Source organism: Pseudophryne corroboree, chromosome 6 (assembly GCF_028390025.1).
Source record: "Pseudophryne corroboree isolate aPseCor3 chromosome 6, aPseCor3.hap2, whole genome shotgun sequence".
In the NCBI taxonomy this organism is placed as follows: domain Eukaryota; kingdom Metazoa; phylum Chordata; class Amphibia; order Anura; family Myobatrachidae; genus Pseudophryne; species Pseudophryne corroboree.
The window spans coordinates 488,678,907-488,693,959 of NC_086449.1; the positions used below are offsets into that span (position 1 = coordinate 488,678,907).

General features: G+C 43.6%; 1 protein-coding gene across 3 annotated transcripts in view; it reads left to right on the top strand.

Moving 5' to 3' along the window:
- CNTN1 (contactin 1) overlaps positions 1-15,053 on the top strand; it is a 337,119-nt gene that overhangs the window by 283,685 nt on the left and 38,381 nt on the right. For all 3 annotated transcript variants that reach the window (XM_063927312.1, XM_063927314.1, XM_063927313.1), the window contains 3 exons: positions 5,704-5,821; positions 8,424-8,574; positions 13,317-13,444. In XM_063927312.1, the coding sequence (XP_063783382.1) occupies positions 5,704-5,821; positions 8,424-8,574; positions 13,317-13,444 (397 nt within the window). The remainder of the gene's footprint in view (positions 1-5,703; positions 5,822-8,423; positions 8,575-13,316; positions 13,445-15,053) is intronic.

Below are 15,053 nucleotides of genomic sequence, written 5' to 3' on the forward strand. Positions count from 1 at the left end.
TAATATATTATAGGTGTTTGACACGCTACCTCAGGGCGAGATCCTGACTCTACTGCATCCTATCCAGGATGCTGCGAATTTCATGAGTGAGGCGATCAAACAAATAGGCCTCATTAATGACCGTGCCACAGCAATGGCGGTCTCAGCTCGCAGGGCTCTGTGGCTGCGACAATGGACAGCGGATGCTGATTCCAAGAAAGGAGTGGAAAATCTTCCTTTTGCAGGGGATGCATTGTTTGGGGAAGAACTGAACAAGTGGATCTCTCAAGCAACAGCGGGTAAGTCTACCGATTTGCCATCTGCTGCGCCTCTGGCTAGACGTCCCTATCCTGGGCCCTCTCTCTGCAGTCCTTTAGTGTGGCCAGATTTAGAGGCAGAGCCAGAGGTGTCTTCAATGCAGCTAGAGGAAATAGAGGTAAGTCCCGAAAAACCAGCGGCTGCCAGTTCTCTGGACCAAGACTCCGGATCCTCCTCCACTAAGTCCTCCGCATGACGGTTGGCCCCAGCTGCAGGTGGAATTTGAGGTGGGTGCTCGGCTTCATCACTTCGCCCATGTGTGGGCAAAATCCTGCCGGGACCCGTGGGTGGGGGACCTCATATCCCAGAGTTACCGTTTGGAATTTCAAGCACCCCCTCCTCTCAAATTCTTCAAGTCAAGCTTACCAGCTTCACCTGTAGCAAGATTTATCTTGCAGGATGCCATTCAAAAACTACTACAGACAAAGGTTATTGTTCCAGTACCTCCTCTGTTACACAACAGGGGATTTTATTCAAGTTTGTTTGTGGTACTGAAACCAGACGGTTTGGTGTGGCGAATCTTGAACCCCAAATCTCTGAACCTGTATCTTTGGGTATTCAGGTTCAAGATGGAATCTCTAAGGGTGGTGGTCTCTGGTCTGGAAGAAGGGGAATTCCTGGTATCCCTGGATAGCAAGGATGCCTATCTACACATCCTGATATGGCCCCCTCATCAGGCTTATCTCAGATTTGATTTTCTGGACAACCAGCTTCAGACCTTACCCTTTGGTCTCTCCACAGCCTCTAGGGTATTCACAAAAGTCATGGCGGAGATGATGATGCAACTCCGCATGATGGGAGTCAACATAGTCCCGTACTTGGACGATCTCCTGTTAAAGGTGGTGTCCAGGGAGAGTCTACTGAACAGCATCAACTTGGCTCCTCGCCTTCTTACGGATCATGGTTGTAGCGTAAATTTCCAGAAATCTCACCTGGAACCGTCACAAAGGATTTAGTTCCTGGGAATGATATTGGACACGGTGCCTCAGAAGGTGTTCCTCACCATGGACAAGGCATTGACAATCCAGGCTATGGTCCACTTGGTTCTCAGACCCTGCAGGGCTCTGTTCACCTTGGCATCTGCCTACTGGGAATTATGGTGTCCTCCTATGAGGCAATCCAGTACGACAGGTTCCGTGCCCGTCCGTTCCAGCTGGATCTGAAAGACAAGTGGTCAGGGTCTCACCTGCACATGCACCAGAGTGTAGCTCTGTCTCCAAGAGCACTGATATCCCTGTTATGGTGGCTACAAGTCTCTCACCTTGTGGAGGGCCAGAGTTTTAGTACCCAGTCTTGAACTCTGCTGACAACAGATGCCAGCCTCCGGGGCTAGGGGGCAGTGACCCAAGGAGCTCAGTTCCAGGGAAAGTGGTTGAGTCAGGAATCTTTGCTCCCAATAAATGTTCTGGAACTCAGGGCAACTTACAATGCTCTTCTGCAGGCCTCCTATCTTCTACAAAATCAAGAGATACAAGTACAGTCAGACAATGCCACGGCGGTGGTGTACATAAACCGACAGGGAGGAACAAGAAGCAGGGTCGCAATGCGAGAGGTGTCACGGATACTCCTCCGGGTGGAAGCCAACGCAAGGGCCATCTCAGCCATATTCATCACAGGCGTGGACAACTAGGAAGCGGACTTCCTCAGCAGGCACGACCTCCATCTGGGGGAATGGGGCCTTCACCCTCAGGTGTTTCAACAACTGGTTCACTGGTGGGGCTGTCCATAGATAGACCTGATGGCTTCTCGTCTCAACAAGAAGCTGCGTCATTACGGTTCCAGGACGAGGGATCCGCAGGCTGCAGCAGTGGACGCTCTGACATCACCGTGGACTTACCAGTTCAAATACCTGTTTACTCCAATCCCACTCATTCCCAGAGTTCTATAAATACTCAAAAAGGAAAACGTTCAGGCAATTCTAATTGCCCTGGATTGGCCTCGACGGGCCTGGTATGCAGACCTCCTGACCATGTCTCTAGAGGAGCCCTGGCCTCTACCACTTCTCAAGGATCTTCTTCAACAAGGCCCATTCGTCTGTCCAGACTTACTGCGGCTTCGCTTGACGGCTTGGAGGTTGAAAGGGAGATTCTAGCCAGGAAAGGCTTCCCTCCAGGGTTATCACGGCCATGGTCCAGGCCCAGAAGGTGTTCACGTCTAAGCATTACCACCGATATGAAGAACTATGTTTCGTGGTGTGAGGGTAGAAAATATTATACAGTGGATTTTCAACTTGCCCGTTTTCGGCTCTTCCTGCAAACAGGCTTGTATATGGGGCTAAGGTTGGTTCAGATTTTGGTTCAGATTTTGTCCCTCTCCCTATTTTTCTGGAAGCAATTGGCTGTAATTCCGGAAGTGCAAACATTCCTAAAGGGTGTCCTTCGCATACAACCACCCTCTGTTCCTCCCACGGTTCCTTGGGATCTCAATGTGGTCTTGACTTTTCTCCAATCGGACTGGTTTGAACCTTTACACAGGGTTGAATTGAAATATCTTACTTGGAAGACTGTCATGTTACTGGATTTGGCCTCTGCGAGGTGCATGTCAGAATTGAGGGCCTTTACCTGTAAGAGCACTTATTTGATTTTTTCATGAGGATAGGGCGGAGCTCAGGACTGACTCGCCCACAGTTTTTGCCGAAAGTGGTATCGGCTTTTCACATTAATCAACCAATAGTGGTTTTGGTACTGTCTGATACATCTGTTGCTCCAAAGTCCTTGGACGTGGTTCGGGCTTTGAGGATTTACATCAAGAGGACAGCTTGTCACAGGAAGTCTGACTCGCTTTTTGTCCTTTATGACGCTACCAAAATTGGATGTCCTGCTTCTAAGCAGTCCATTGCTCGATGACTCAGATTGACCATACAACAGGCCTATTCTTCTGCGGCATTGCTACTGCCGGTTTCTATTCAGGTCCACTCCACTAGGTCGGTGGGTTCTTCCTGGGAGGCTGCCCTTGGCGTCTCGGCCTTACAGTTGTGCTGAGCGGCTACTTGGTCGGGTTCAAACACGTTCGTAACGTTCTACAAGTTCGATACCTTGGCCGGTGAAGACCTTCAGTTTGGTCAGGTGGTTTTGCAGGAGTCTCAGCACTCTCCCACCCGTTCTGGGAGGTTTGGAACTTCCCTACGGTACTAATCCATCCCAGTATCCCCTAGGACGTTAGAGAAAATAGGAATTTAATACCTACCGGTAATCCTTTTTTTCATAGTCCGTAGGGTATACTGGGCGCCTGCCTCAGTGCTTCGTGTGTCATGCTTACCTGATTGTAAGTTCTTGGTTGGGTCTGCTGTTGCTGTCCCTATTACTGTTTGAGTTAGCGTTGCTATCCTTTTGATTTGTTTAGTGTTGCTATCCTTTGTTCTGGTTAGCACGGCTATCCTTTCCTGTTGTGTGTTGGTTCGTTACCTCACCGCTTTTGTTATGTTTTCCTTCTCTCAAAGTATGTCTATCTCCGCGGACACAGTTTTCCTATACTGAGTCTGGTGGTGGGGCATAGAGGTGAGGAGCCAGCACACACTGAACATTTCTTAAAAAAGTGCCAGACTACAATGAACCCGATCTATACCCATGGTACTAATCCATCCCAGTATCCTCTACGAACTATGAGAAAAGGAATTACCGGTAGGTATTAAATTCCTATTTTCATACTAATCCCCTTTGAAATGTATTTTGTTAGATCTCTGGATCATTGGAGTATCTATAATGGGTGCATGGTCCACTGTGCTGTCAGAGGGGAGGGGGCCTGCATGAGGCCTGCACACGGGCACCCAACTCTTTTAAACTGCCCCTCATCAAGAACATAAATATGCCAATAAACAGAAAGGGGGGTGGGGTTCCCCAGCATACCAAAGGGTTTCAGTAACAATACTTGAATACTATGTGATAATAGAAAATTCAGAGCTCTTTGTTACATATATTTGCAAAAATATGGTTAAGCCCCCAGACCACTTCAAGACGTCTTTAATACTGGAGGTCCCTAACGCTGCCGGATAACAGCACCCACTCTGGGCCATATAATTGTCTAATGTAAGGCCATATGATAATGGAACATACAAAAATATATCTAAATTGAGAGCCGGATCCAGCATGCCCTCCAAATGCTGGTCCCATCTGTGCCTCTCTGAACTGCAATATAGAATAGTAGCTGCTCAATCAATCTAGTAACACCCCCGGAGGCATAACCATATTTTTGCAAATATATGTAACAACTAAGATCTCTGAAATTGCTATTATCATTTAGTGCTCAAGTCCTGTTACTGATACCCCTTGGTGTGCTGGAGAAACCCCCACCCCACCACCCCCCCTTTCTGTTTGTTGTGTACAATAACCCCTCCCTTTCAGCACCTGACAGGTGTTACTAGATTGATTCAACAGTTACCATTCTCTATTGAAGATATATGCATATAAGCTTTTCAATTGGCTGTTTGATTTACAGGGGTCAATCCAATTAGCTGTGAAGGTCTGCTGTGCTGCATGGCTAATTACATGATATTGCATGCGGCACCATACATATTAATGAAGGACGGAACAGTGATCATTCCGTTGTTCATTAAAACTTCCTAGTGTGTACCGGCAATGTGGTATGGTCCGTGCCGAAAGGAAATCGCCCCAACCACCTGCCCAATTGCTTGTCATTCTGATGACTAGAATACAGTAGATATATAGTGAGAAGGATAACGGTGAAGGGGATCAATACGTAATCCCGCTGGACGGGATCCCGGTGGTCGAAATCCCGACGCCGGAATCCCGACAACACAATCCCGACAGGGGTGGCAAGCGGAATGCAGCCCCTTGCGGGCACGCTTTGCTCGCCACGCTGCGGGCACACTATTATATTCTCCCTCTATGGGTGTCGTGGACACCCACGGAGGGAGAATATGTCGGGATTGTGCCGGTCGGGGTTCCGGCGTCGGTATTTCGACCGCCGGGGTTCCGTCCGGCGGGATGTTGACCGCATCCCCGGTGAAGCTACGTACTTATAATAGTAATCTTAAATGTACCTTTGGCTGTTTTAATCTTTAGAGAATATTATTGTAGTTGTCAAGGTTCAGCAATTATTCTTTTTGATTTTCTAAATTGCAACTTCCAGTACCATTTAGGAAACATTTATCTTACATTTTAGCATACTTGCATTGATAAATGGGAATGGGAGCTGTCTTATTACTGATTTAAGATAAGCATCAAATCATTTACACACAGCACTGGCAATGCTGAGTGTCATAATCATAACAAAATGTCCCCTATGTATCGTAAATAAAAACCTTTATACAACAGCTATACTGTATTTCCTTAATGATCTATCTCATTTTCAATGTATAGTTAAATAATCCTTTAATGCAGATTAGCAAAATATTATTTATAGCTCACTTGTGCAAAATTTGTTACTGTTTGATTTGTTTTCTTTCAGTATGCTAAAGGTGAACTGAAAATCCGTGGCCTAACTATGGCTCATGCTGGAATGTACCAGTGTATAGCAGAAAACCACTATGGAGTCATTCAAGCTAATGCTGAACTAAAGATCCTGGGTTAGTGACACGTTTTTCCTGTGTCATGAACATATTGAATTTGTTAATATAGACCAATTTAATGTTGTCACATTAGATTTCAAAGAGATTCACTGTGGACAATGAATGAGACTTGTCATCCACATATACTTCAAAATTGTGGACTACAGCACCAATGAAATAAAAAATCTTCCCTTTTCCCACCTGATAAGCTGGGATGAGGCCAGAGAGCAGTGACATTGTTGTGTTTGTCTGCAGTGACATCAATGAGCGTGATAGTACAAGATGGGGGTGGACAGATCTGTCTATTCTGGCACATACAAAGCTTGGGGTAGCCTTGTTAGAAAGAAGGGAGTCGTCTGGTCATAACCTGGCAAAAATTCCTATGGAGTCCACAGATCTCCGTACAAATCACTCGGAAAGGTGGGTAAATGTATGAAGCAGTGATAAAAGTGGAGAAGTGAGCCAGTGGAGAAGTTGCCCATGGCAACCAATCAGTTCCTCTGTATAATTTTATAGTATGCAAATTATAAATGTTACTTCAATGCTGATTGGTTGCCACTTCTCCACTGGCTCACTTCTCCACTCTTACACTGCTTCATACATTTACCCCCATTACGCCTTATCTGGCCCACATTGGCACAAGCAAAGTAATTATAGCCTGGTGGTTGTATGTAATCATCAGAAAATCCAACACTACAGGAAAAGTTATCTTTTACAGACATAGGGAATCTAATTCCCCAATCTTGGGTTAAAAATAAACAAGGGTTTCCTCCTTTGATGTAGTAGATTGTATAGTTTTTACAATGGTTTGCCTTATTTGGTATTATTATATATGGTTAATTTAAGAAAACTAGTAAAATAAATACAGGTATTTATAAATACAGAATATTCCAAAATACGGAATTTTTTAGTGAGACTGAGATAGTGAAACCTTTGTTTTCTGATGGCTTAATGTAAGCAAACTTTGTTTTATACACACAGTTATTAAACATATTGTATTAAATGACCTTCAGGCTGTGTGTATAATGTGCATATGGAACTTATTTGAATCGTGCCTATGTACACAAACTTTGTTTAATGCACAAAGTTATTAAAAATATTGGCTAAAATGACCCTTAGGCTGTGAGTATAAGGTGTATATGAAATATAAATGCATTCTGTGCTTAGACTTGGGTCTCATCGCCATGATATCTTATTATGTTATGCAATTATTAAAATATGGAAAAATTTGATATCCAAAATACTTTTTGTCCCAAGCATTTTGGATATGGGATACTCAACCTGTATAAAAATACCCAATCATTTTCAAAAGCAGATCTTATTATGAAAGCCTGGGTGTAGATTCCTGCTTTTTACTGTTTTGTACAGGTGGATTATTGCCGAAGCAAGAACCACAATTGCTTTTAGATCACTTTGTTACAATTTAAGTTTACAAAAAAAGTTTTACATTTTTGGTAGATTGTATTTGGTGTGTTAGAATAAGCAAAAAGGCTAATGGGATTTTCTGAAAATGTGAAGTCTTCTGGATAAAACAAGATATAATTTTTCATGGGTACTGCATGAAATACTGATATTGATGTTGGAATGTGCCAAGTCCAAAAATGTGTCAGAATAGGCATGGCTCACAGGTGAGATGTCCTTAGCAGCAAAGGGGTTAATATACCCGTGAGTTAAACAATGTTACTATATTTTATTGGGATCATATAGTTTGCAACTTTTTTTATGTATTTTAATTTCTAATCTAAAGTGTAAGTAGTTTTACTGTGGAAAAAATTTACCTATCATTGTAGAGATCAGTAATTTCCATGAGTCCTCTGTACCCACTGAAACAGGGATGTACTGGGGGAATTTCATTGTGCGAGCTCATCCATAGGCGAGCACACACACAAAAAGGGGGCATTGTCATGGCTCAGAGGGACGTGTTGCGAATCATGTCGGCCTGGCATCACAGAACGCCCCGTCTCTCTATGCTGGATGCGGAGCTGCTCGGTCAGCCCCAGTTTCTTTCCATCGCTTGCCCAGCCCATTGGCCCATCGGCCCTTCTGGCATTTGCCAGGACTGCTAGATGGGCAATCCAGCCCTGGACTGAAATGGGTGGTATTCAGTATACCGGTTGTTGGGATCCCAGCACACAGTATACCGGCGCCGGAATCCCGACAACTGTCATACCGACACCTTTTCTACCTCTTGGAGGTCAATGACCCCCCCATGAGGGAGAATAGATAGCGTGGCACGCTTATTGCGCCACCGTGCCAGCTGCCAGGCGAGCGCAGCGAGCCCACAAGGGGCTCATTTGCGCTCGCCCTACTGTCAGCAACCCGGCGGTCGGGATCCCGGCACCGGTATGCTGGCCGCCGGCGACCCGGCCACCGGCAACTCTTACCACACCCACTGAAATACAGAAGATTCTAAATATAGGTTGCTTTTCAGGTGCATGAGTGTAATATACGCAGTAGTAGTGTATTTCCCATACCCACATTATCTGCACATTTTGGTAGTTGGAAATTGATTGAATAGCTTGCCTTTTTATTACTCTTCAACCAGCTCTGATTACACAACCTTTATGTTCACTACAGTATCAGTAATTTATTTTTATTGGTTTATTTAATTCATGTTTAGCTTTAGCACCAACATTTGAACTAAATCCTATGCGAAAGAAGATCTTAGCTGCAAAAGGTGGCCGTGTCATTATAGAATGCAAACCAAAGGCAGCTCCAAAACCCAAATTCTCATGGAGCAAAGGAACGGAGCTACTTATAAACAATACCCGGTTGGTACAAATAATTATTATTTTTCTTTTGGTATTTAGGTCTACTAATATACAGATTGTTTATGCAACCACTTTTTAGGCTTTGAAGGGCTGTGGACAGAAATGGACCTCATTTATGAAAAGTACAAAATGGACGAGTCTTTCTTTGGAAGTGCCCTAGATTTCTGTCAAAGGCGATATTTTAATTTATGGAAGAACATTGGGGGTAATTCAGAGTTGATTGCAGCAGCAAATTTGTTAGCAGTTGGGCAAAACCATGTGCACTGCAGGGGGGGGGGGGGGGCAGATATAACATGTGCAGAGAGATTTAGATTTGGGAGGGGGGGTGTTCAACCTGAATTCTAAATTGCAGTGTAAAAATAAAGCAACCAGTATTTACCCTGCACAGAAACAAAATAACCCACCCAAATCTAACTCTCTCTGCAAATGTTATATCTGCCCCCCCCTGTAGTGCACATGATTTTGCCCAACTGCTAACATTGTAATGAGATAAACACTTGGAATGGGCACATTTTTAGTGGTGCTCCTCACTGTGCTTAGGGGCATGCCACTATTTTTTTCACTCACAGCATTTCATTTATGCATCAGCTCTGAGCTGGTTTAGGTATCAGACAATGGCCCTCATTCCGAGTTGTTCGCTCGCTAGCTGCTTTTAGCAGCATTGCACACGCTAAGCCACCGCCCTCTGGGAGTGTATCTTAGCTTAGCAGAATTGCGAACGAAAGATTAGCACAATTGCGAATAGAAATTTCTTAGCAGTTTCTGAGTAGCTCCAGACTTACTCTGCCATTGCGATCAGTTCAGTCAGTTTCGTTCCTGGTTTGACGTCACAAACATACCCAGCGTTCGCCCAGACACTCCCCCGTTTCTTCAGACACTCCCGCGTTTTCCCCAGAAACGCCAGCGTTTTTTCGCACACGCCCAGAAAACGGACAGTTTCCGCCAAGAAACACCCACTTCCTGTCAATCACAGTACGATCACCAGAACGATGAAAATTCCTTGTTATGCTGTGAGTAAAATACCTAACTTTTGTGTAAAATAACCAAGCGCATGCGCTCTGCGAACCTTGCGCATGCGCATTAAGCGACTAATCGCAATATAGCGAAAATCGGCAACGAGAGAACAACTCGGAATGACCACAAATATGTTTTTATATTATTTTGGTGTATTACCAGTTTATGCCAGTAGGTGGCAAAAGTCTGAGCACTAATGAGAACAATTCTGTAAGTAAGTTATATGTACTGTTTTGGTCATTAATTTTATTGCCCATTCCATACTAGGCTTTATTTTCTACTGTAACCCATCGTATCACTTGTATAACACTGTCCTGACATCTGACGCCCATCAGAGATGAGTTCATGATCGTAGTTAGAGAAAAACCTGGATGGGCCCCAGGCACAGATAACAAAACATTGGGTGCTCCCAAGTCCTCTATTTCTGTTAAGAAAAAAGTTTATAAATTACTATATAGATGGTACCTGCTTCCAACCAGACTCCACAATAGTTTTCTTTCGACTTCCTCTCTGTACTGGCTAGGTTGCTCATTTGCTGGGTTCCTTCCTCCATATCTGGTGGACCTGGTACTGTCATACAGACATTTTGATTCCCTTCTTGTTTCCCTCCTGGACCCCAATATACCTTTCCTTACTAAGCCTGTTCTGGTCCCACTACCGTTCCCTGATTTGTTGCGCCATCAAAACAGACTTCCCAGACACGTCCTGACGACTGTTACCTGTCTCATCACAGTCAACTGGAAATCCCTGAGATCCCCTTCCTTGGCTACTCTCACTCAGAAGCTGTGATTTATGTATAAGAGTGATAGGATGACCAGCTTCCTAAAGAGCTTGTTTGATCCGTTCCACAAAAATAAGGACACCTGGTGTCAACACAACAATGTCCCGTCCCTTTTAGCGGCATGCTAAAAGGGAAGGAACGTTGTTGTGTTGACACCAGGTGTCCTTATTTTTGTGGAACGGCTCATACGAGCTCTTTAGGAAGCTGGTCATCCTATAAATTCTGTCTCCCCACCCCCTGAGGTTATAGGATCTTTTGGACCCTCATTTTCCCTATCCATATGTTGAGATATCTGAGTGTTCCCTTCCCCTTCCCCTCTTTTTCCCTACCCTTCCCTTCTCCCCTCCTCCCATTTCCATGTTCTTGAAAAAACGTACATCAACAGTACTGTCTTGCGTCTTTTTGCTCAGGAATTCTCTGCCTTTTTGTTGGCCATCTGCGTGAGGACCAACAGAGAAAAAAGTTTAAAAAAAAGTAAAAAATTCAGCTAATTTATTGCCTGCTGCTCAGTATTGAGATATTGCAATAAAGATAAATAATTTTCTTAATAGAATGTTGTACTGTGTGATAAATGCGGGTATACTGTACAGTAGTTAGAGTGTTTGGTTAGGCCAGAGCCGGCCCTAACCAATATGATGCCCTAGGCAAGATTTTGGCTGGTGCCCCCTAGCACCGCCGCTAGTTCTGCAGGAGATGCCTGGCATGAGTCAGCTGGCAGCTCTGCTAACGTCGGGCGCCGTTTGGTTATGAAAATGCATCTTATTTGCATCACTATGTGGCTAGGATGCACAAGCAGCTTCTGCTGATTAAAATGATATGCAGCATGCTCATATTCTGTGTGTGACTATGGCTGTATCTGCATACGAAATGCTACATTACAGTGATATCCAGGAATACACTCCAACGTAGCATTTCGTATGCAGATACAGCCGCAGTCACACACAGAATATAGGCATGCCGCATATCATTTTAATCAGCAGAAGCTACTGGTGCCCCTAAGCATACCAAGTGCCCTAGGCATTTGCCTAGTTTGCCTATGCCTAAGGCTGGCTCTGGGTTAGGCACAGCTACAGATGTGTCTAGCCTCAATATGCCACACAGCGTGAGTGAACTGCCAGGTCCCATGCAACTATGCTAGCGCCGGGCGTTTTCGTTGCTGTCATGGCTGCTGTATACAGTATGCACTTGGTATACAGATTCAGAGAGTCAATCACATATACAAACGTGCTGCATATCAACTTAATCAGCACAGTCTCCTGGTGCATCCTAGTTGCATCCCGTTGCAACTAAGGTGCATTTTTCAGGGAAAAAGACGCCTATCGCTAGCAGATTCTCGCAGGACCTGGGGCGCCAAGAAGGGCTGTATAAGGTCACATCTGTATTTTATGGTTTATGGGCCTGCACAATTATACAAGTAATCTGGAAGTAAGTTCAGCTGTTTGCATCCAAACATTTGATATATTCTATGTCATTTTCTTCAGCCTTTGTTTTTGCTTACGTTAACTAAATGATTAGATTATTTAAAAAGGCTCAAAAAGACTATCCTACTGTATGTATCATACCAGTAAAACCATCCTGCAAAGAAGTTGGAAGACTCTATTTTACCATGAGAATGTTTAAAAATAAGATATACTTTATGTTTATTGGGTGCAATGTCATTAAATAAAACAAAGATAAGATTAAACAATGCTACTATAATACTACATTATATTATTGTAGGATTACTCGATTCCATAGAAAAGAGTTACATAACTTTGACAACTTCTCTTGTACAGTTATTTGATATGGGGCTCACATGTTTGCACCCTTGTTTATATTGTTTGTTGGTTGCTGTTATTTTCTTTTGTTGCATTTTTCCTCGTATAGGAATATTATTATTTTTATTATTTGTTTTACTAAGCATGCAATAATTATATAAATGTATAAAATGCTGCTTTAGTACCTAATATATTGTGTTACAATTGTAATGTATTTGACTGAAATATTTATTTTCGTATTCAATACACTATACATTACTGTATGTTGCATAAAAAAAATATTCTTCCTCCAGTTTAAAGCTTGCTATCCTATTAAAACATTCACTCATATCTGGTTAGTTGATAAAAACATTTACAGTCACATTCACATAAATCACAAAAATCTAAATATTCCAGTCTTGTCTTAGAGATACAGTAGATGATTTACAAATGTGATTGTCACCACTTTTTAAAAACAGTTGTATCTGTACAGTATGTGTTAGCATATTTAATCATTCTGATTATGACTAAATCAATCCATGATAACATAACTTGTGAATTACATTGTTCGATTAATATTCATAAAATCATTGCATATATGGGCATCTCAATAATGTGCAAACTAAGGGGTAAATTTACTAAGATGGGAGTTCTATTTAAGATGGAATGTTGCCCATAGCAACCAATCAGATTCTACTTCTCATTTATCTAGCACCTTCTAGAAGATAATACATGGGGGTAAATTTACTAACATGGGAGTTCTATTTAAAATGGGATGTTGCCCATAGCAACCAATCAGCTGCTACTTCTCATTTATCTAACACCTTCTAGAAGATAATACCTGGAATCTGATTGGTTGCTATGGGCAACATCCCATATTAAATATAACTCCCATTTTAATAAATTTACCCCATGGAATCTGATTGGTTGCTATGGGCAATGTTCCATGTTAAATAGAACTCCCATCTTAGTAAATTTATCCCTAACAATCAGCCCATTTCCTCATCAGTTTGTTGTACATGAGGAATGTTGTGGTAACTCTGCTGCCATCTAGTGTTTCTTAAACATAACACATATAAATGTGCACATTTTCTACTATATACAGTATAAACAGTACATAAAATAATTAAGCAATAAAATGTAAATATTGATTAAATACTGCCATATAAAAGCTATATAAATATTTGCTTAAGTTTGCCATTTCTTTCTAGGGTATCAATCTGGGATGATGGCAGCCTGGAAATTGTAAATGTAACAATTCTCGATGAAGGCAGCTACACATGTTTTGCAGAGAATGATAGAGGAAAAGCAAATAGTACTGGAACACTTTCTGTTACAGGTAATGCTGCTAGGCAAACTTTTCCATGACTATGGATGCAAGAAGTCGTATTTTCTTACAGGCATTATCTGTATCATTATGTTATCTGTAATACCAAGAACTTCATAATGTTTAAAGCAACAATATAATACTATGCTCAACCCTTCTATAATCTGCAGGAATTTGCCCATTTTAACCAGCCAGTTGAACATACATATTATAGGTGCAAGGTACATTACTTTTTTCCTAATTTGGTTCCTCCCTCTAGACCAGGCATTCCCAACCGCGGTCCTCAAGGCACACTAACAGTGCAGGTTTTAGTGATATCCAGGCTGTAGCACAGATGGTTAAATCAAAATAACTGAGCTACTAATTTAGTCGCCTGTGCTGAAGCCTGGATATCACTAAAACCTGCACTGTTAGTGTGCCTTGAGGACCACGGTTGGGAATAACCTGCTCTAGACTGATTTCTGGTGGCTGTTATATAGGCATCAATTAACCTAAATTGAACAAACTAAAAAAAATCCCCAATAGCTAGTGGGTTAATGGGTGCTGTGACCCTGTTAATGCACAAATCCATCAGATTTTTACATATTCTGTGTGTTAACGCTCTTTGGGGGTCATTCCGAGTTGATCGCTCGCTAGCAGTTTTTAGCAGCCGTGCATACGCATTGTCGCCGCCCACTGGGGAGTGTATTTTTGCTTTGCAGAAGTGCGAACGCTTGTGCAGCAGAGCGCCTGCAAAATCTTTTTGTGCAAAACAAGACCAGCCCTGTAGTTACTCTTCGTGTGCGTTGATTCTAATGACGGGGGGGGCGCTTTTAATGTCACACACCCGCCCAGCGAACGCCCAGCCAGCACTCCCTGATAACTGTCAGTTCACACCCAGAAACGCCCACTTTCTGTCAATCTTCCTGCGCTCGGCTATGCGACAGGATTGTTTGTTAGACTCTGTGCAAACCCACAATGCTCATTGTACCCGTACGACGTGCCTGCGCATTGCGGTGCATACGCATGCGCAGAAATGCTGATCGCTAGCTGCGAACAACACCAGCTAGCGATCAACTCGGAATGACCCCCTTTGACAAGGGTGTCAGGTGAAGAATGGTGTGCAATTGAATAGCTCCAGACGTTAAAGCCCGAGTCTACCACCCTTATTCACCCACGTTAACTTAACACCTGCAGTTGAATTCCCCCTTAGGGGTATATTCAATTAGCGTCGGATCCATTCCGACATGCAATTGTCGGCATGGATCCGACAACACCTATTCAAATCTCATCTCAATTCAACTTTTTCAAGTCGAATTAAGATGGGGGACCCAGAGGAGGAGAGGGAGGAGAGCCGCGGGGAGACCAGCGGGGACAGCCGCCGGCAGATGGAGGAGATCAGCGCTACAGTAGCGCTACAGTAGCGCTGTAGGAGGATGTCACATAGTCGCCCGACCTCACACCAGTGTCCACCCGGCTCCAACAAGCGTGACCTCACTTGCTGGAGCCGGGTGGAAGCTGCTGTGAGCGGCAAGGCTGTGAGACATCCTGCTGCAGCGCTGTGCTCCCCTGGCTGCCCGCGGCAGTCCCCCGTCTCCCTGCGGCTCTCCCCCCTCTCCTCCTCTGGGTCCCACATCTCAGT